General features: G+C 48.3%; 2 protein-coding genes across 4 annotated transcripts in view; one reads left to right on the top strand and one right to left on the bottom strand.

The window, feature by feature from the left end:
- Positions 1–19,700, bottom strand: part of LOC134412273 (NACHT, LRR and PYD domains-containing protein 12-like) — a 240,982-nt gene that overhangs the window by 9,234 nt on the left and 212,048 nt on the right. The window lies entirely within an intron of this gene.
- DUSP23 (dual specificity phosphatase 23) lies at positions 1,161–7,136 on the top strand. 3 transcript variants are annotated; one of them, XM_063145827.1, is made up of 4 exons: positions 1,161–1,242; positions 3,575–3,639; positions 4,658–4,932; positions 6,812–7,136. In XM_063145827.1, the coding sequence occupies exons 3-4, from the start codon at positions 4,663–4,665 to the stop codon at positions 6,995–6,997; spliced, it is 456 nt and encodes a 151-aa protein (XP_063001897.1). In that variant the 5' UTR covers positions 1,161–1,242; positions 3,575–3,639; positions 4,658–4,662; the 3' UTR covers positions 6,998–7,136. The 3 variants fall into 3 exon arrangements, with proteins under 3 accessions (XP_063001897.1, XP_063001896.1, XP_063001898.1); XM_063145826.1 differs by lacking the exon at positions 1,161–1,242 and having other exon boundaries at positions 3,639–3,726; XM_063145828.1 differs by lacking the exons at positions 1,161–1,242; positions 3,575–3,639 and adding an exon at positions 3,649–3,693.

Raw genomic sequence — 19,700 nt, 5'->3', positions numbered from 1 at the left:
TAGCAGAATTTGCACACATCCCTATGTCCAGAACAAAAAGAACTTGCAGTTTTTAAAATAAAAAAAAAATCACAGGCTTACTGCCTCGAATACTGGAGATAGCACACAACCATCAGGGCTAGTAGCCATGGATAGCCTTCGCCTCCAGGAATTTATCCAGCTCCCTTTTAAAGCCATCCAAATGGGTGCCCAGGTTCTAGTATTTGGAGAGAGGGAGAAAAATGTCTCGCTGTCCACATTCTCCACACCTTGCATAATTTTGTATCCCTCTATCATGTCACACACACACACACACATATATATATGTCATATATCAGAAGTATATCTCATGATGTCTTATCATGAATGTTTAATAGATGCTCTATTTATTAGATGCTTCATTACAAATGTTTGATAGACACCTTATGAATGTCATCTATACGCCTGTCTTTGTGCATGAGTGGTATACTTCTGAACTATTTATTTTAAAAATTTTGCTCTTAGGCAGTTTTGTAAAAACGTAAAATGCTACTGTGAACTTCAGTGCTGGTAACATTGGACATTTTTGTCTGTTTCTGTTTTCCTTACTAATTGTTATTGTGGAGGTTTCGCACTGGTGGATTTGTTTTGAAGGGATTTAAGAATATGTACCAGCTATGAGAATTTGTTCTGTAGATCGAGCACTGAGTCATTACTGACTCTTGGAGGGATGCCAGCTTTCGCTAACTTTGTCGGGGTGGTTTGCCGTTGCCTTCCCCTCCCCCAGCTCGGGAGAACGGAAGGCTGAGGGGACCCGCTTCCGCTGGGATCGAACTCAGGCCCTGGGGAGAGTTTCAGCTGCAGAAACTGCTGCTTTACCGCTCTGTGCCACACGAGGCAAACTGTATATGTTGTATATATCACTCATATCTCTAATATATTGCGTCTATTTTACATTTCTAAGTACTTTTGTGGTTGAGTGTTATCACCCATTTTGTGCCTCCTTAAATAAAAGCAACAGCTGCGCTTCCTTTTGCGCCTCCTCCAGGAAATCTTGCGAGTTGCGAGAGGAGCCCTGACCGTGCTTCCGCCCTGAGACTGGATTGGCGTTTGGAGACGCTCCCTTCCGCTTCTCGCTGTCTGCAGCTAGGAGGAAGAGCAGAGGGCTTGGTGTGTGTGTATGTTTTAAAGTATCGCTATTTCTTGTTTGGATGGGCGGCTCCAGCCAGCTGCTGGGTTCTCCCCTCCGCCGGACGGGTTTTGCAACCTTTTTTCTCATCGCAGGTACTGGGCGTGAATTGAACGGTGCGTCAGGAAAGCGAGGAGGGGAAAGCGAAGGCAGCAATTGAGCTCAGTGTGTCCAAAATCGTGGCAACCAAACCGCGCATGCTTTTGCTTGTCTGTTTGTTTGTGCGGGTTGTTTACAAGCAAAGGGGGGGCTGTTTATTGGAGGGCATTTGAGGACAGCCTCAAAGTCAACCGGGATCGCGATAGCAAAGGTTTATTTTTAGGTGGTTGGTGGAGGACGGGCAGGTGGTGCGCGGAGGAAGCGCGCGTGGCCTCATCCGGAGTGTTGCGTCCAGTTCTGGGCTCCACAATTCAAGAAGGACGCAGACAAGCTGGAGCGGGTTCAGAGGAGGGCAACCAGGATGATCAGGGGGTCTGGAAACAAAGCCCTATGAAGAGAGACTGAAAGAACTGGGCCTGTTGAGCCTGGAGAATTGAAGATGGAGGGGAGACAGGATTGCACACTTCAAATAGTTGAAAGGTTGTCCCACAGAGGAAGGCCGGGATCTCTTCTCCATCATCCCAGAATGCAAGACACGGAATAAGGGGCTCAAGTGACAGGATGCCAGATTCCGGGCTGGACATCAGGAAAAACTTCCTGGCTGTTAGAGCGGTATGGCAATGGAACGCATGACCTAGGGAGGTGGTGGGCTCTCCCACACTAGAGGCAGCTGGACAGCCGTCTGTCAGGGATGCTTTAAGGTGGATTCCTGCATTGAGCAGGGGGTCGGACTCGGTGGCCTTGCAGGCCCCTTCCAACTCTACTATTCTGATTCTTTTTGAATCGTTCTGAACCTAGCAATGCCTGCTTACTGCCACAAGAGGGCAAGGTAACACCAAATATTGAAATCGAAAGGTATTTTCCGTTAAGTCCGAATTCTCAGGGTATAGGACAGGAATGGAAAACTTGCGGCCCTCCTAAACGCCTGGAGATTTGCCTGAGTCTGGAATAAAATAACAAGCCATTTGGGGGGTTGGGGGTTGGTGGTGGTGGTGGTTGTTAAAATTAACTTATTCAAGAATAATTTGCATTTTCAGATTCAGGGCTGTTCGTTTAATTAAATGATTAGACTTTGTGGTCTAAATGTAAACAACTCATTTTTACTGAACAGAGTCAAATTGCTGAGCTCCCTGAAAACATAACGCTAAATGTAACATCAGTACAGAATTGCCAGCTATTCTATGCTCCAGCCTCTGATACTTAGAGATATACTGCTCCTGAATATGGGAGTTCAATTGAGCTAAAATGTATTACAATTGCATCCTTTCTGTAAAGACTTTAAGACAGTGTACATGTCCCAAATCCACATCATCTTCACAACACCCCAGTAAGGTAGGTTAAGAGACACTCACCGATCCAAGGCCAACCTTATCCTAACACTTTAGCCTAGCCTACCCAAACTGGGTATGTAGGACTACAGTTCCCATCACCCCAGCCAGGGATGATGGGGGTTGTGGTCCAGCCCATTTGAATTACGCAAAATTATCGAGCGGGAAGACCGGAGGCCTATCAACAGGGCCTAGAGTAGCTTTCCTCAACCTTGGAGGCTTCAGATATGTTTGATTGCAAGTCCCATAATTCCCAGCCAGTCCCACACATCTGCATGGCACCATCTTGGGGGAAAGTTGTCCATCATCCCCTATTATTATTATTATTATTATTATTATTATTATTATTTATTACATTTGTATACCGCCCCTTGGCCAAGGCTCTAAGGTGGGTGGCCATCACCATATCCCGTGGGAGTGAATTCCCCCACTTCACGTGATGTTGAAGACCAAGGAATAAGTCCAGAAGCAAACCGGGGGAAATTCTACCTCAGCGGCATTAGGAAGTGAGCTGAGGGGAAACCTTTCCAGGGCTGAATAGCACCAACCAAGATGGCGGCCCGCCGGGGCATCAGCCTCCCATGACAAAAAGCGCATGGTTTGGCTCGCTACTTTGGTGAGGGATTAATTCCCACCCTGAGGGCCTCACCGCAAATTTTGTCATTGGCTCTGTGACCTCTGAGGAGATAATCCCTGCTGCTTTTGTTCTCTGTGGGAAGAGGCGCTGACTCATCCCTCTTCTGCTTTGGAAGACAGAACATTCCGGTTGGTCCATGGGCTGCCGCCAGCAATCCCATGATGCTCCCTGATGGTTACGGCTGGGGAGGAAAGTTTTCAGGACCTCCTAAATGAGAAGGGTGGAAACGGGATAAAATCCAACACAAGTCCTACGTCGAATAAACCTCTCGAAATGAATAGGACTTGTCAGTCGTGACTTCCTTAAATCCCATTCATTTCAATGGGCCTACTCTAGCTACAACTTCGGTTATTTTACCCATAGGGCGCTACTTTACAGAGGACCGTCCTGGTGTGTGAAGGACTACCCAGTCCAATTCTGGCTGAAAGGTAAAGAACTGTTCCCAACTGCAGTTAGCAGCACCTGGACAGCGGCCTGAACAGGTGGGCGCACAGCTTCCCTGGTCTCAGACTATGGTGAGAAGTGTGGTATTTCTCTTTCAATTATAATCACGATTTCTAGATTTCGACCTATACGTATAAATAAGCGTAGGCACATTTTATGGAAATCGCTGTCCTCTTTTTGGACTGGTGCATTTCCTCTCTCTTGGCGATTCGTAATCGGACACCCTAGCCAGGAATCAACAGCCACAAACTCTGGCTTTTTAATTTCTGGTTAATTTCTGGTTTATTTAGCCCTGCCCATGTGTGGGAGGAGCCAATCGGGCGCCGTCCGCCACCATTTTGCAGCTCTGGTTTCTCGTTGCCTGTGAACCCGGCCGTTCTCTTGAATGTGTAGCTGGCCAACGGAGAGGTCCAGCCTTTCGTTACAAATCACACTATAAAGAAGGACCACGGCTCGTTGGTTAAGTCACGGAAGCTCAAAAGCGCTCTTTTGGATCAGACAATGGCCCATCTCATCCGCCTTCCTGTTCAGAGGCGGACTCACTCTGGAGTCATCATTTGCTTTCATTCCTTTTGTTGGCTTTAATACTTCATCCGCTTTAATACCTGCAAAAGACAACAGCCGGAGAACTTTGCCGGCGCTCGCCTTCCCCTGTTAACACAGCAACCGCCCAATGCTTTGTTTTCTATTGAAATCAGACACCGGATTCTCTTCTCTCCACCGCCCCCCCCCCAACAGCTTTCATTGAAATCCCAACCAATACCTGCAGCCATACAGAGAGATGAGCTACGGTGGCAGTTCTGCTCCCAGAATGCTCTGGGGCTGCTGTTAGAGCCACCCTAACCAAACCCTTTTGATGGTGGAGAGGCTTAAGCGGCGGGCGGAGTTTGGGGACAACACCTATTTCTCTGGCATGTAGGGCAGCCACAGAAACGCAGAAGGGAGTCCTCACTTGCCGTTCGGCGTGCCACGTCCAGCTTGCCCTCCTTTCTCTCGCTCCAGGGTCCATGGCGTCTGCCGTACCGCCCAATTTCTCCTGGGTAGCGGCAGGCCGGCTGGCGGGATTGGCCATGCCTCGCCTGCCTGCGCACTACCAGTACATGTACGAGCACGGCATCCGGCACCTCGTCTCTCTCACCGAGCGCAACCCGCCCTACCACGACACCTGCCCCGGCATTCAGATTCACCGCCTGCGCATCGTGGACTTCTGCCCGCCTTCTCCCGACCAGATCCAGAACTTCTTGCAAATTGTGGATGACGCTAATGCCAAGGGGGAGGTAATTTCCATTCTGCATTGAGCACACACTGGAACACGGGCAGTTTCCTTAAGACCAGGGCAATTTATCCATTCCTGGTGTCTCTAGACAGTAAGCCTGTATACACCAGTTGCTGGGGAACATTCTTTATTTATTTATTGCATTTATATCCTGCCTTTTTTCCTCCAAGGAACCGAAGGCGGTGTACATAATCCTCCTCCTCCTCTCCGTTTCATCCTCACAACAACAACCCTGTGAGGTAGGTTGGGCTGAGAGTCTGTGAGTGGCCCAAAGTCACCCAGTGGGCTTCCATGGCCGAGTGGGGACTAGAACCCAGATCTCCTGACTCCCAGTCCAACACTCTAACCACTACACCACACTGGCTCCACATGGGTGGGAGGGTGCTGTTGCACTGCGTCCTGCTTGTGGGTCCTGGTTTGATTGCCCAGGTCGATATCTGTGTGAACAGATTGATGGATTAGCTGGTCCCTTGGTCTGATCCAGCAGGGCTCTTCCGATGTTCGTAATCTATTTATTACCTTTCTTCCCGTTAAACTGAAAAGCAAAACTTTTAACAATCGAGTACACAAGCGTACTACGATGCCTAAATATCCACATTCAGTTTTGTCGTGCCAAAGTTCCACTAGATAGAAAGAGTTGCCCAAGGTGTGTGTGTGTTTGTGTGTGTCCACATCTTAAGATATTACATTTCTCTCAAATGATCTCTGTGTGACTGGAGGTGTGAAGTCCTTTTCTTTTTTGTTAACGAAAGTCAAAAATGGAAACCACATCTTCATTGCAATTCTAATCCTCCCGATAACTAAAGTTTCCCAGGCAGATTGCAAACACTTAATTAACCTAAAATGCCATGTAACAGTTAAAAAAAATGTAATAAATACAATACAAATATTTAAAAGAATAAAATACAATCACTTGCAAAACAATAAGTAGCACAGGAATGTATAAAACAGTCATAATAACCTAGAACGAGTTCTCTAAAAATGCCATGGGTGGATGAGAGCAGGTTGAGGAAGCAGGTTTAACCCATTTGGAGGACATCAAGTTAGAAAGGGGGGGGGGAATGGTCAAAGGAATCTTTGGTCTCATCCAGGCTAGGCTGTTCTGCTCTTGTGAAATATTTTGAGTCCTTAATTGCCAGCTCCGATTCCACCATATTCCACCATTGCACCGATTACTGCAATGCATTATATGTGGGGCTGCCTTTGAAAACGGTCTGGAAACTTCAACTGGTACAAAACAGGGCAGCAAAGTTACTAACAGGGACTGGCCGGTGAGATCACATCACGCCAGTCCTTTTCCAGCTTCATTGGCTGCCAGTCCAGGTCCGGGCCCAATTCAAAGTGCTGGTACTGACATTTAAAGCCCTAAACGGCTTGGGGCCAGGTTATTTGAAGGAACGCCTCCTCCCATATGTACCTGCCCGGACCTTAAGATCATCTACAGGGGCCCTTCTCCGTGAGCCCCTGCCAAAGGAAGTGAGGCAGGTGGCTACTAGGAGCAGGGCCTTCTCTGCTGTGGCACCCCGGCTGTGGAATGAGCTCCCCAGAGAGGTCCGCCTGACGCCTACACTGTACTCCTTTCGTCGCCAGCTGAAGACCTTTTTATTCTCTCTGTCTTTCAACAACTAATTTTAACTTACATTTAAATGTTACTGTTTTAATTCTGTATTTTAATCTTACATCAACTTCTGCTGTGTGGTTTTATCCTGGTTGTGCTTTTTATACTGTATTTTGTATTTGTGTTTTTAGATTGTTGGTTGTTTTATTATGCTCTTCATGATTTTAACTTTTGTGAACCACCCAGAGAGCTTCGGCTATTGGGCGGTATAAAAATGTAATAAATAAATAACCTTTTTCTGTATCCTCCTTCCTTCACTCAGGCGGTGGCGGTACATTGTTTGTTGGGATTCGGCCGCACGGGCACCATGTTGGCGTGTTACCTGGCGAAGACCCAGAAGATCACAGGTGTTGACGCCATCCAAGAAATCCGGAAGCTGCGGCCCGGATCCATCGAGACGCACGACCAGGAGAAGGCCGTCGTGCAGTTCCACCAACGCACCAAATAGCCAGAGGAAGGGATGGGAAGGGAAGCAGGCCTCCTTGACCGTTGGGCCAATCTAGAAACCGGAAAGAGGACAATCATATGAACGTCCACCTCTCTAGAGAAGACTTCTCCAGCTGCCAAACATGGAGAAGTGTTTTAGCTTTGGGGGGGGGCATTTTGGGATCTTTAGCGGGGGTTTGTGGGGCAGGATATGGTAGCGCTGCAAATTGGAATCACGGGAGGATCCCAAATACATCAGGGGACAAGGTCACGCTGCGACGGTTGATCCGGAGATCAACCCACGGCTTCCGTTCCAACACTGGGAGAAACGGTGGTACCGTTTTGCAAACTGTATCGATAGACCAAGTGAGGAGGGGGTCTCCTCTTTTCTGTATCATGCTAACAACACGTCGCGTCTTGTCCGGCAATAAAAGAGGTCAAAAGTGACCACTGTTGACATTCTAACCGTCCTTTTCTAACCGGGATGGTGCTCTCAGCTCCCTTCTGACAATGGAGAGAAAGAGGCACACACCCACACACCCTGGGGGGGGGGGACTTTCTGCCCCCATTCCTGTTGCGTAACAACAGCTGTCCTTGTACAGTAGCTAAGAAAGACTTGGCTGCGAACACAAGAAGCTCAAAATCTCGCCCCAGCCACAGATATGGTAGGCGGCCTGACGGTGCCTCTCCGCACGTATTCCACTTGGGCTCAGGGCCAAAGCAAACATTCCTTTCAATGTGTGTTTAGCAGCTACATCTTTGTCATGTCTTCATTCATTCATTTAAACTGGATTCATGAATCACATGTCTTAAAGACATTTCTAAGCAATGTTCCCCCCCCCAAAAAAAAAAACCCACAAGGTTTCACGCAGAAGAAAAGATTAGCTTCCTGGGAATGCCTGTTGGAAAAGGGACGTTTTCAATAGGCACTGAAAAGCCAGATGGGTTGGTGTCTGCCTATTTTGTAGTGGTAGGGAGTTCCAGAGAGTGGTCAGGCTGATACCAAAGGGCCCTTTCTGAGCTATGATGGACCAGACCTAAGAGATCTTGCAGAGTGTCGGTTGATCAGCACAGAAATGGAAAAAGGCCAGAAACGAATCAGGAAATCTTCTAAGTCCCGAGTTGTTTGCTTGTTTGTTTATTATATTTATATCTCAGCTTTTTCCTCTAGCAAGGAACTCAAGGCAGCTCGTGTGGCCTCCTCCTCCTCTCCATTTTATCCTCACAACAACCCTATGAGGTAGGCTGAGAATCAGGGACTGGCCCAAAGTCACCCAGTGAGCTTCATAGAAACTGGGTCTCCCAAATCCCAGTCCAACACCTTAAACTTTACACCAAACTTGGTAAACAAATACCAAACCTTGCATAGGTATAATTCCTGATCTGTACCACACTAGGGTCCTGATCTGGATCAGAGTCCCTGTGCCTACTCTAGAGTCAAAACGAAAGGGTGGGGGAACGTAGCTGCTAGACACACATTTGAAGGAATGTCTCTTTTGACCCTTGTATGCCAGAGAGATTTTGAGCATACACTTGAAAATATGAAAAGCTTGAATGAGACAATGATTTTGGGCTGGCAAACATAGGTGTTGTACAGGTATGCTTATCCAGGAGCCAGGAATAGCACCAGGTCCCTTTTGATCTAAATATGGAGAGTTTGCAAAGGTTAGAGGATTGCGTCCAGTTCTGGGCTCCACAATTCAAGAAGGATAAAGACAAGCTGGAGCATGTTCAGAGGAGGGCAACCAGGATGATCAGGGGTCTGGAAACGAAGCCCTATGAAGAGAGACTGAAAGAACTGGGCATGTTGAGCCTGGAGAAGAGGAGATTGAGGGGAGACATGATAGCACTCTTCAAATACTTAAAAGGTTGTCACACAGAGGAGGGCCAGGATCTCTTCTCGATCCTCCCAGAGCGCAGGACACGGAATAACAGGCTCAAGTTACAGGAAGTCAAATTCCGGCTGGACATCAGGGAAAACTTCCTGGCTGTTAGAGCAGTATGACAATGGAACCTGTTACCTAGGGGGTTGTGGGCTCTCCCACCCTAGAGGCCTTCAAGAGGCAGCTGGACAACCATCTGTCAGGGATGCTGTGGGTTGGACTCAATGGCCTTAGAGGCCCCTTCCAACTCTACTATTCTATGATTCTATGTTGATAAATTCTGTTCAAAAATGGAATTGGGATAAAATCCTCTCCCATTCCTAGGCGGACATCCAAGGCTCCACAAAGGAAAAATGGACATCTGGGCCTTCTAACATGGAAGACCTGCAAATGATCGTTTAAAGTGGGCGATGGGTCTGAATGACCATAACATCCAGTGTCTAAAATGACCTAACCCTACCACTGTGTGGGAGAAGGAAAGAGGAACCCACGGAAACAGAACCCGGGAGATAATCTTATTCCTGATGCTCCGTCCACATCTTTCTTTCGCCTCTTGAGTTAGTAGTTGTAAGGGCAAGCACATGCCATCAGGGGGACGGATTTCAGCTCGTGGGGCCGCCAGCTGCCGACCCCCTCTCACAGGTGTTCCCCCTCCAAATTGCGCACCCTCCAAACATGAAGAGAGGGGGGGAAATAGCTTAAAGAGACCAGAAGGGGGAGCTTTTGGCTTGCCTGTTTTTCAGTTTGGAATTTTCCGCAATTGTCCCTAATTGGAATTTTGTTTTACTTTTTAAAATAGCCCCGATTTATCTCTTTGGGCTGCTTGGATTATTTATGGAGTGAATGTACACAAATGTTATTTGTCTAAAACAGGAGGGGAAAAGATGTTGCAGCTTTAGATTTCGTTAGGGCCGACCTGCTTCAACCCCCATAAGTCCAGCGTTTCCGGGCCTCCGTAGGATAATTCCAGCTGCTGTTTCTCCCACTTCACGGAGGGAGACAAGGACGGAGCAGGGTTTAACTTTGAGGTTCTTCTCCTCCCCCACCTTCTTCCATAGGAGGACGCTAAGGAAGTGGTGTGGACGGAATCTTCTTCATTTCTGGACTTTCGATCTCAGACATCAGGAAAAACTTCCTGGCTGTTAGAGCAGTATGACAATGGAACCCGTGACCTAGGGAGGTTGTGGGCTCTCCCACACTAGAGGCCTTCAAGAGGCAGCTGGACAACCATCTGTCAGAGATGCTTTAGGGTGGATTTCTGCATTGAGCAGGGGGTTGGACTTGATGGCCTTGTAGGCCCCTTCCCACTCTGCTATTCTATGATTCTGTGATTCTGTGTCTGCCCTTTAAATCCTGAGAGAGAGGACAAGAAGGACCAGCACAGCTGAAATGACAGGTCCCATTCCAGAAAGTCCGTGCCCTCAAGTAAGCTCTCCACAATCGCAGGAAACTTTTCTGAACTCCCTTTGAGACGGTTACGCAACCGCCCCCTGGTTTTATAAGAGGTGTGCTGAGAACTGTACTTGACCCAGAATTATCTTGGGGAAGCAAGCCAGAAATAAAAGTTCTCCTTGAGCAAGCTTGCTTTTAACTTGGATTTTGGAGAAAGGCACCGGAGGAATAAATGGGTGAGGGGGGAAGGTTTCCATGCTTTTGGGGGGCGTTGGCGTTGGGCAAGCTACCGTCCAGAGCTGCCCTCCTTCAGTGAATCTACCTTCTCACTGCCATGTCCCCAGCCACTCTTGCTGCCCCTCTTCCTCATCATGGATCCCATTTGCTTGCTTGGCAGGCAGAGAGCCAGGGAGCAAGGAGGCCGTGACATCTGCTGTTCCTCCTTCTCACCAACACCATCGTCTGGGCCAGAGCGAGAGGAAGGTGAACCAGCAGGTTGCCATGGGGAAGAGGAGGAGCAATGCCAGGGGACTCCTGTCCGTGGGCCCCTGCTGGGATATGGCCCCTCAGCAGGTGTCCAACCAGGCTGACCTCTGGCATTTCCCTACGATTTTAAGTCGTGTGGTCAAAGTTCTTGATGTACATTATCTTAACACCTGCCTGGGGATGTTCAGAATTGAGTCTGTAATGGTGCTAAGGAGCTTTGTGAAGGTGGAGCCTCTGCCACTGATTGGCTGGGCTTCTCTTATGTCACAGGAGGATGGAAGAGGCTGCTATTGGCCTCTCTGCTCACATCCTAGATAGGTGGAAGGGCCGAGGGAAGGAGGAGGGAGGCCAGAGGAAGCTGGTGAGTGGTCTAGTGGAACGAGGGAAAGGGGAGACAGTCATAGGCATAAAGCTGGGAAGGGAAAGCTAAAGAGAAGGAGAGATCGAAGTGCAGAGGCACATGGAGTCAAGCACTACAAAGGCAAGGCTATAGCTAATAGCAGATTTGGAAGACCTGCACAATCCTGGCCTTTCTCCAGTGTTGGGGGTTTCGCTAGGCATTTAACAGATTTGGAGCCCAGGCCCAGAGGCCACAACTCTGCATAAAGCCGCAATGTATATCTATATATCCAAATTTAGAAATAATTACTAGGATTTATTTAACTGTTACAGAAAGCAAAGCCAACGGACTCATCCAAGTCACCTTGAATAAAATGAATTTCGTTTTCGCTACACCCCCATCATCCTAAATCAGTAGTTGCTCTTCAACGGCAATTACTTTGCTATCTTTCACTGTCCCATGCCCACTTCGGTCTCTTTACCTCCTGCCCTGAAATCGCCGCCAGTCCATGCAATTAAGCTTAAAAGAAAACCTTCCATTGGCATCAATGGGCACTTGGAGTTCTGGGAAATAAATCCGGGGCCCTGGGGAATAGATCCAGGGACAGGCCCCCGTAGGCTGACACCTAATGACGCCCATGAAGGGGCATAATCTTGGTTTCAGTGAAGGGACCGGCGTGTCCCTCTGACCAGATCATATTAGCTGCAGATGGCTTCTCAGCAAGGCTTGGCCAAAGCCCTGTTACACCTGTGCTGCCCCTGGGTCTTGGAGAGTTAGGCTCACTGGCTTGTCAAAGCAATCAGCTAGCTGTCATCACTGCTCGCCTCTCGCCTCCATCAAGCTAACCCAAACTGACAGCTATTCTTGCCCACGAAAGGAACCTGCAGAGACACTGGGGTGTTGTGCGTAGGGTGTGTGTTTTTTCCCCTTTCCCCTTTTCCTCCTCTTCTGCTTCTCACCGAGGCCCTGTGGGGGCAGATTTTCAAAAGCAGGCAGGTGACATCAGACCTTGACTTCCAAAGAAGCGGGAGTGGACGAATCTTTTGCAAAAATGACACCAGGGTCCCTGCCATGAAAATCTCTGCACCCAATTGGGGCCGTGAATCCATTCTGGGTTTCAGTCTGGACTCTAAAGGAGCTCTCCAAGGCGATGAACCCGATCCCCAAACTAGGTTGGAGTTCTGGCTAGCTCAGACGGAAACCCAGAATGGATCCACAGCCCCACTGAAATCGGAGCTTCCAGCCTCCACTGCTTCAAGCCCTTATTGCCAGAAACGTAGCCTTAGGAGACACATTTACAACAACCTTTTAGAACGGAGATGGGGAAATGCACAATAGTCAGGAAGCCACCAAGCGATTTGGGGTGAGACTAGGGAAAGGCTGTGGCCTAGGGAACTCCAGGCAGGCTGGTTTTGCCCCCCTCCCTGCTGCCGCCTGCAGTCGCCCACCCCTGTTTTATGGGCAGAGCCTGGCAGAAACTGGCAAAGGGCAGGAATTGTGTGCGTGTGTTCGGACACTGCTTCCTGGTTACCTGCCATTTTCTTTTCCTGCTTAGATCTGTAAATTCTCAGGTCCCACAGCAACACAACTAGCGGCTAGGAGGACTGTGAGGAAAGCTGAATGTAACGGGAGCAGCTCTGAAGGGAGAAGGCCCAGGCAACGCAACACCTCTGCCAAGCAGCAAAGGCGTTGGTGGATGCTGTTGCGAAAGATACCAGAAAGCAGCTTAGCTCCCATATTATTCACTCTTAAACTCCTCTCGCTTTAGCCGTGTCCTCAGCAAGCTCCAAGCTCAAAGGGTGCCCAGCACAGGCTGTGACGTACAGAGGCCGGGGCAGGCCGGGCGTTTCCGCCCACTGCCAAAGGAAGTTTGGGGATGGGGGCGTTTGCCGTTATTCAATGCCTGGCCTTCGAAAAGGGGGTCGCCACCTCGGTGAACCAACAAGCCCCCTAAATCTCACTCAGGCCCTGAACTCATCAATCCCGGAGGGGGAAAGTTAGCAGCGACGAAAGTTAAATCCTTTGATTTCAGTGGGAACTAAGTGCAACCGCCCAGAGAGCTTCAGCTATTGGGCGGTATAGAAATGTAATAAATAAATAAATAAATAAATAAACTCAAGCAGCTGCTTGCAAATCGACACACACACACACACACAGACAGACAGAGAGAGCGAGAGAGAGAGAAATGCATCACCCCCCAAAAAATGGAGGATGAAAGAGGACCATGATTTGCATGCAATTTGCATAGGTTAATTTGTAGCTATACGTTTCCTTTCTTTTCTCACACAACCAAAACTGGGCTGTTTGCAAAGAAAAAGAACCTTAAAATATGATATTGTCCATAATACAAAAACTGTTTACACGCAAAAGTATAAACAGATAGTACAAAGAGAGAGAGAGAGAGAAAAGCAAATTTAGACACTGTTTTTATACTTGAAATAGAAATACAATGCAGCTCACCACAGGGCAGAAGCCGTGAAAGTGGGTTGTTATGATGCCGATAGAGTGATAAATCTGCTCTGGGTTTCAGTCAGAACTGGTCAGGACTCTAAAAGTGGTGTCCGAGGTCCTGAACCCATTTTGGGATGGGATTCAGCACCTTAGATAGTTCCTTCAGAGTTGGGACTGGAATTCAAGGCTCTGATGTCAGAGTCACCAGGTTTCCATGGGTGCAGGTGTGTGACTTGTATACCTGCCTCTTCTGTCTGCTGCCCAGGTGTTGATAAATGGATGGGCAACTTCAAGGCCAACCCCTGTTCTGCTCCCGGTACTTTGTCTTTAAACAGGAAATGGACTGCTGATCCCTTTCATTGGAGGATACCTTCAAATAGGCCAAAGTGTAGAACTCCAGATGATTTTGGACTTCAGCTCCCAGCGTCCCTCAACATCATCATCATCATCATTATTATTATTTGTATCCAGCCTTTTGCCCAATACTGGGCCTCAAGGCGGCCTTACAAAATTTAAAATACATATATTTTAAAACCTAGGAAAAGAAATGTACAAAATTTAAAATAAAATACAACCATCTGTCAGGGATGCTTTAGGGTGGATTCCTGCATTGAGCAGGGGGTTGGACTCGATGGCCTTGTAGGCCCCTTCCAACTCTGCTATTCTATGATTAAAATATTAAAGGTTTAAAATACATGACAATTTTACAAGTCCTTAACATAGATGGAGGATGAGATTATTCTCCAAAGGCCTGCCAGAACAAAGACATTTTTGCCTGCTTCCAAAAGCCCATCAAGGAGGAAGCCAGCCTAGCTTCCCCGGGAAGAGAGTTCCAGAGCACCGGAGCAGCCACCGAGAAGGCCCTCTCCCATGTTCCCACCAAGCGCACCTGTGAAGATGGTGGGACTGAAAGAAGGGCTTCCCCAGAAGATCTCAAAGCATGGGCAGGCTCATAAGGGAGGATACGGTCTTTCAAATAACCTGGACCCGAGCCATATAGGGCTTTATAAGTCATAACTAGCACTTTGAATTGTGCCCGGAAACAGACTGGAAGCCAGTGGAGCTGTTTTAACAGGGGAGTTGTATGCTGGCAGGAATTCCTGGGAGATGACCTCCCAAACATCTGGAGATCTCTCCTCTGAAACAGAGGACTGTAAAAGGGGATGCTTGGCTACCCTATGTGCAACTAACTTAAAGCAAAATCCTGCACATGGCTGCTCAGAATTAAGACCCATTGAATTTAATGGGACCGTCTCCCAGGTAAGGACGGGTAGGATTCCAGCCTTGGTCTGGTTTCTACCAACTGTTAGTTGTCCGTTAGTGTTAGTGTTATTTCAGCCTGCATGATGCAATGAATGGAGTGTTCTTGGGAATGCATTCATCCAAACCGGTGGTGCACTCATACTTGGAATATTACGTAAGAACACAAGAACGTAAGAGGAGCCCTGCTGGATGAGACCAAGTGTCCATCTAGTCTAATATTCTGTTCACACCGTGGCCAACCAGCCGTCCACTAGGGGCCAACGAAGCAGGACATTTTATTTATTTGTTTGTTTATTTATTATGTTTTTATACCGCCCAATAGCTGAAGCTCTCTGGGCAGTTCACAAAAATTAAAACCATGAAAAGCACAACAAAACAACCAACAGTCAAAAAACACAAATACAAAATACAATATAAAAAGCACAACCAGGATAAAAACCACACAGCAGAAATTGATATAGGTTAAAATACAGAATTAAAACATCAAAATTTAAATTTAAGTTAAATTAAGTGTTAAAATCCTGAGAGAATAAAAAGGTCTTCAGCTGGCGACGAAAGGAGTACAGTGTAGGCGCCAGGCGGACCTCTCTGGGGAGCTCATTCCACAACCAGGGTGCCACAGCAGAGAAAGCCCTGCTCCTAGTATCCACCCGCCTCACTTCCTTTGGCAGGGGCTCACGGAGAAGGACACCTGTGGATGATCTTAAGGTCCGGGCAGGTACATATGGGAGGAGGCGTTCTCCTCCTGTATAACAGCAGCCTCCCACCCACGTTCCCTGGCAACTGGTGTATACAGGCTTATCAAACCATCTCAAAACTGATAGCACGGAGCTAGAGAAGGTACAAAGAAGGGCAACCAGAATGATTAAGGGACTGAATGCAACTCCCTATGCAAGAAAAGGTTATGACATTTGATAGAGGTGCATTGAACATGTCATGATAGAGGTGTATCAAACAACGCACAGTGTGGAGAAAGTCCACAGGCAGAATTTTCTTTCTCCTTTTCTCATAATACTAGAACCCAACGGGGTCATCCAATGAAGCCCATTGAGAGGAGATTCAGGACAGACGAAAGGAAGTCCCGTGGAATTTGCCGCCTATAGAATTCACTACTGCTGCAAGATGTGCAGGTGGCTGCCAACTTAGACAGCTTGAAAGGGGGTGAGATTAATTTGTTGTGGTGAAGGCTATCAATGGCTACTGGTCATGATGGCTATATAAGGCCTCCAGCTTCAGAGGCAGTATGCCTATGTACATCAGTTGCTGGGGAACATGGGCAGGATGGTGTGGTTGGGATTATGTCCTGCTTGCGCGCTTCCCAGAGGTAAAATCATCTTGAGTCCCAGTATTGGAAAAAAGGCAGGATATAAATAATTGAGGATAAGTCCTGGTCCTTGGAGGAAAGGCAAAAATAAAATTGCAATACGTAAATAACATTAAAGAAACACGGGCACTGTGGTTTCAATGACACACGTAAGATTTCAGTCAGCAGCTAGTTTTGCTAAGCAGCCCGTTTAGAAAGGGGGAAAGCCCTATTCCTGAAGCTGCTCCTCGGTCCCCATCTTTCTTTCACCACTGAGTTGGCAGTTGTAGGGCCAAGCACATACCTCCAGGGGGGCGGATTTCAGCTCAGGGGCTGCCAGCTGCCGACCCCGTCGCACAGGTATCTCCCCCTTCCAAACTGCACCCCCCTGCAAATAGGAGAGGAGGCCCCATTCCTGAAGGCTGAGCGGGTGGGTATTTGATTCCTGGCCAAATGCATTTCTTTACCAGGAAATCTAAGAATCGTTTGAGTAGACCACAGGGGGAGGCCCGGCCGTTTTCAAACCCAGACAGGTATTTCCAGCTCAGCCGCTGTGCAGCGAGAGATCGGATGTCTCCCATGCCCAGGCCCGGATTAGATTAAAGGGAACTTCAAACAATATCTCTTGTTTCAGCCCCTCCAAGGGTAGTGATTAGAGAGAGGAAAATAATCCTACCCGTCACGCACCTGCTGCCTCGGCTGGCTGTGATGTATACAGTTGGAGTGCTTTGTGCCTGGGGGAGAAGCAGCCGCGGAGGGGAGCCAGGTTTGAGTTGCAATTTAGGAATACGGGGAGATCCGGTTCATTCCACGACATGTTGAATCACATTTGATCGTGCACCTGTACCAGTGGGGGTTGGTGGCTCCGATGTCTGTGAGGCGGTGAATCCGCTCCAGGTTTCAGTCAGAACTCTAACCAACCATGGATAGCCCCTTTAGACTTCAGACTAGTTCTGACTGAAGCCCGGAGCAGATTCAACACCCCACCTGACATTAGAAAATTTTGCAAATTGGGGAGACAAATCGAAGTAACTAGCGTAAGAATTGTAAGAATTCTTGGTTGCTGTCCCAGGGCAGGAGCTTCTCCCAAGTCAGCATGCAACAGTAAAAAACACAATACAAACTGATGCGGTATTAACAATTGTAAAAACAAAATAAAAAGAGCAACAACAGCAAACATTCTTAAATGAAAACAGAAACACTGAACACCAGCAGAAAATGAAACTACGAACAGCTGCAGCCGCAAAGCACTCTGATAAAATGTAATCTGGGGGAAGCCAGAGTAGTGTAATATGACTTCAGGGCCTTCTTAAAAGCCTGCAATGATAGGGCCCCTGCGGAAAAGGCCCTGCCTCGTGTGGTCGCCAACCTAGCTGCTCTCACAAGCAGGCAAATGAGAAGGGCTTCTCTGACTGATTTTAATGTGTGGGCAGGCTGTTATGGATAAAGGTGGGCTTTCAAATCCAAGGTGCAGGTGGTGTCTGAGCATCACGCTTCTGAACTCAAATAAAAATGGCGCTGGAGGGCAACACTTTGTGGCAAGCCAGCCTACTGATAAAAAATAATTATACATACATAAGGAATAAAATAAAAATCTGGAAAGGCAGGTAGCTGGTTGGGTGCAAAGAGAGAGGCCTACATTTCATGGACTAAAGCCCACTTCCATCAGAAATCCAGTATGATACATGGAGTTCACACATCATGCATCTGGAAAAGTGGCCTCTAATCTGTGAAAAGTTACGGCATCATAAAAAATAAAAATAAAAAGTTTGTTACTAGCCTATGCGGCAGAGTCTTGCTATTTACTGTTTTACTCTGTACAGCACCATGTACATTGATGGTGCTATATAAATAAATAATAATAATAATAATAATAATAATAATAATAATAATAACTCTTTGTCGGATTTGTTGGATCTGATGAACACGTTTCCCCTTCTGGAAAGAGGGAGGGAAATCTGCATATGCTCAGAGGCAGCTGGTTTTTGATGATTCAACAAGCAAACCATAAAAATTCGGGAGCCATGTTTTGTAAAAGGAAAAGGAAAAAAGGCGAGGGAGTGGGAGCAAATATAAACCAATCCAGCAGAAGGCGCTCTGGATCAATGGAGGAGCCTTTGGCCCTATGAAGAAACTACATATCCCAGAGATCTTTGCAAGTGAAACTGACACAGATATATATCCACATACTCCCCCCCTCCCCACTTTTTTTTTAAAGCTCTCAAGCTCAGCCTTTTCTCTTCCTCTGATTGGTAGGTTTGGAAGGCGCAAGAGACGCTTGGGGCGCCGGATTGGCTGTCCCTGTGGCAACAAAGAGGCTTGGCCAGGGGAGGGGGCCAGGCCAACCGCGCCCCCCTCCATTGTGTGGCGAGTTCTTCTTGCCAAAAAGCTCGGCAGGACGAGTGGGGAAGGGGCGCTGCCTCCGCGCACGGGCGGATCGCGCATCTGCTTCTTTGGCGCTTCAGAGGGAGAAATATATATATATATATTGTAAGGGGGAGGGGGAAGAATGCGAGAGATAATCCAGAGAACAAAGTAGCAAAAGATGAGCTGGGGGCTTTGATTTTTAAAAAAATCGTAAGTAATTAAAGAGAAGTCCCGCTTCCATGCAAGCGCTGCGAGTGCGCGCAAAGTGTGCGTAAAAGCGCGCCGGAGAAAACTCGGATCTGCAGCAGCGGCTGGCTGAAGACTTGTTGATGGAGCCGGCTGCTAGAGCTCAGAGGCTGGCCGGGAAAGAAGAGCCCTCGCTGGGAGGGGGCATGACCAAGCCGCCTCGGTGCGCAGGTAAACTTCTGATGGCGTGGGAACCAGGACGCCTGGGTCCTCTTCTCCTGCAGCGGGATCTGGTTTGGGGAGAGACTCGAAAGTGCCGGTTCTCTCTCTCTCCCGCCAGCTTCGAGGGAGTGGCTGGGCCAGGGGAGGCTGGGATTGTCTGGGGTTCGAGACGGATGCGGAGTCTCCGGGGCTGGATCTGTAAGCAGTGAAAGCTGGTGCCTTCGGTGCCTGTGGGGCTGTGAATCCGATCTGGGTTTCAGCCCGAACTCTAAAGCTCCTATCCAAGGAGCTGAACCCGTTTTGGGGAGAGGATTCAGCACTTTGGATGGCTCGTTTAGAGTTCGGACTGAAAAACCCAGAGCGGATCCGCAGCCCCACTGACATCGGAGCCACCAGCCTCCCCTGGCTGTAACCCTCTTCGATTCGCGTGGCAGAGATCCCGGCAGGTTTTTCCTCTCAGCTTCAGGGGGAGGGGTCTCTCTTTGCTTCCAGGGAGGCGGGGAGGGGAGATCTTGGGAGCTCGGACGCCTGGCTTCCCTCCCCAGCTTCCCTCCAGCCCAGCGGGTTGGAGGAGCGCAAAACCGGCGCTGCTTGGAACCGCGGCTCTCGGCGCCCGGGAAATCCAGGGTTAAAATCCAACATACTTAGAGTAGACCCATTGAAATGAATGGGACTTAAGTTACCCATGAGTAAGTCCCATCCATTTCAATAGATATTCTCTAAATAGAACTAATGTTGGATTTTACCCACCTCCTTGCGTCCCTATAGCCAGAGCGGAAGCGAGGCCTAGTGGTTTGAGCTCAAGAACCTGGAAGAGTCTGCTCCGGGGTGG

The sequence above is a fragment of the Elgaria multicarinata genome, chromosome 21 (genome assembly GCF_023053635.1).
Source record: "Elgaria multicarinata webbii isolate HBS135686 ecotype San Diego chromosome 21, rElgMul1.1.pri, whole genome shotgun sequence".
Classification (NCBI taxonomy): domain Eukaryota; kingdom Metazoa; phylum Chordata; class Lepidosauria; order Squamata; family Anguidae; genus Elgaria; species Elgaria multicarinata.
This window is presented reverse-complemented; position numbering and strand designations above follow the sequence as displayed.

What these genes read in the sequence shown, in the direction of transcription:
- DUSP23 (XM_063145827.1), top strand. Translation starts at nt 4,663, where the DNA reads ATGGCGTCTGCCGTACCGCCCAATTTCTCCTGGGTAGCGGCAGGCCGG. An exon ending in ACGCTAATGCCAAGGGGGAG is followed by an intron (nt 4,933 to 6,811) that starts GTAATTTCCATT and finishes TCCTTCACTCAG; the next exon opens with GCGGTGGCGGTACATTGTTT.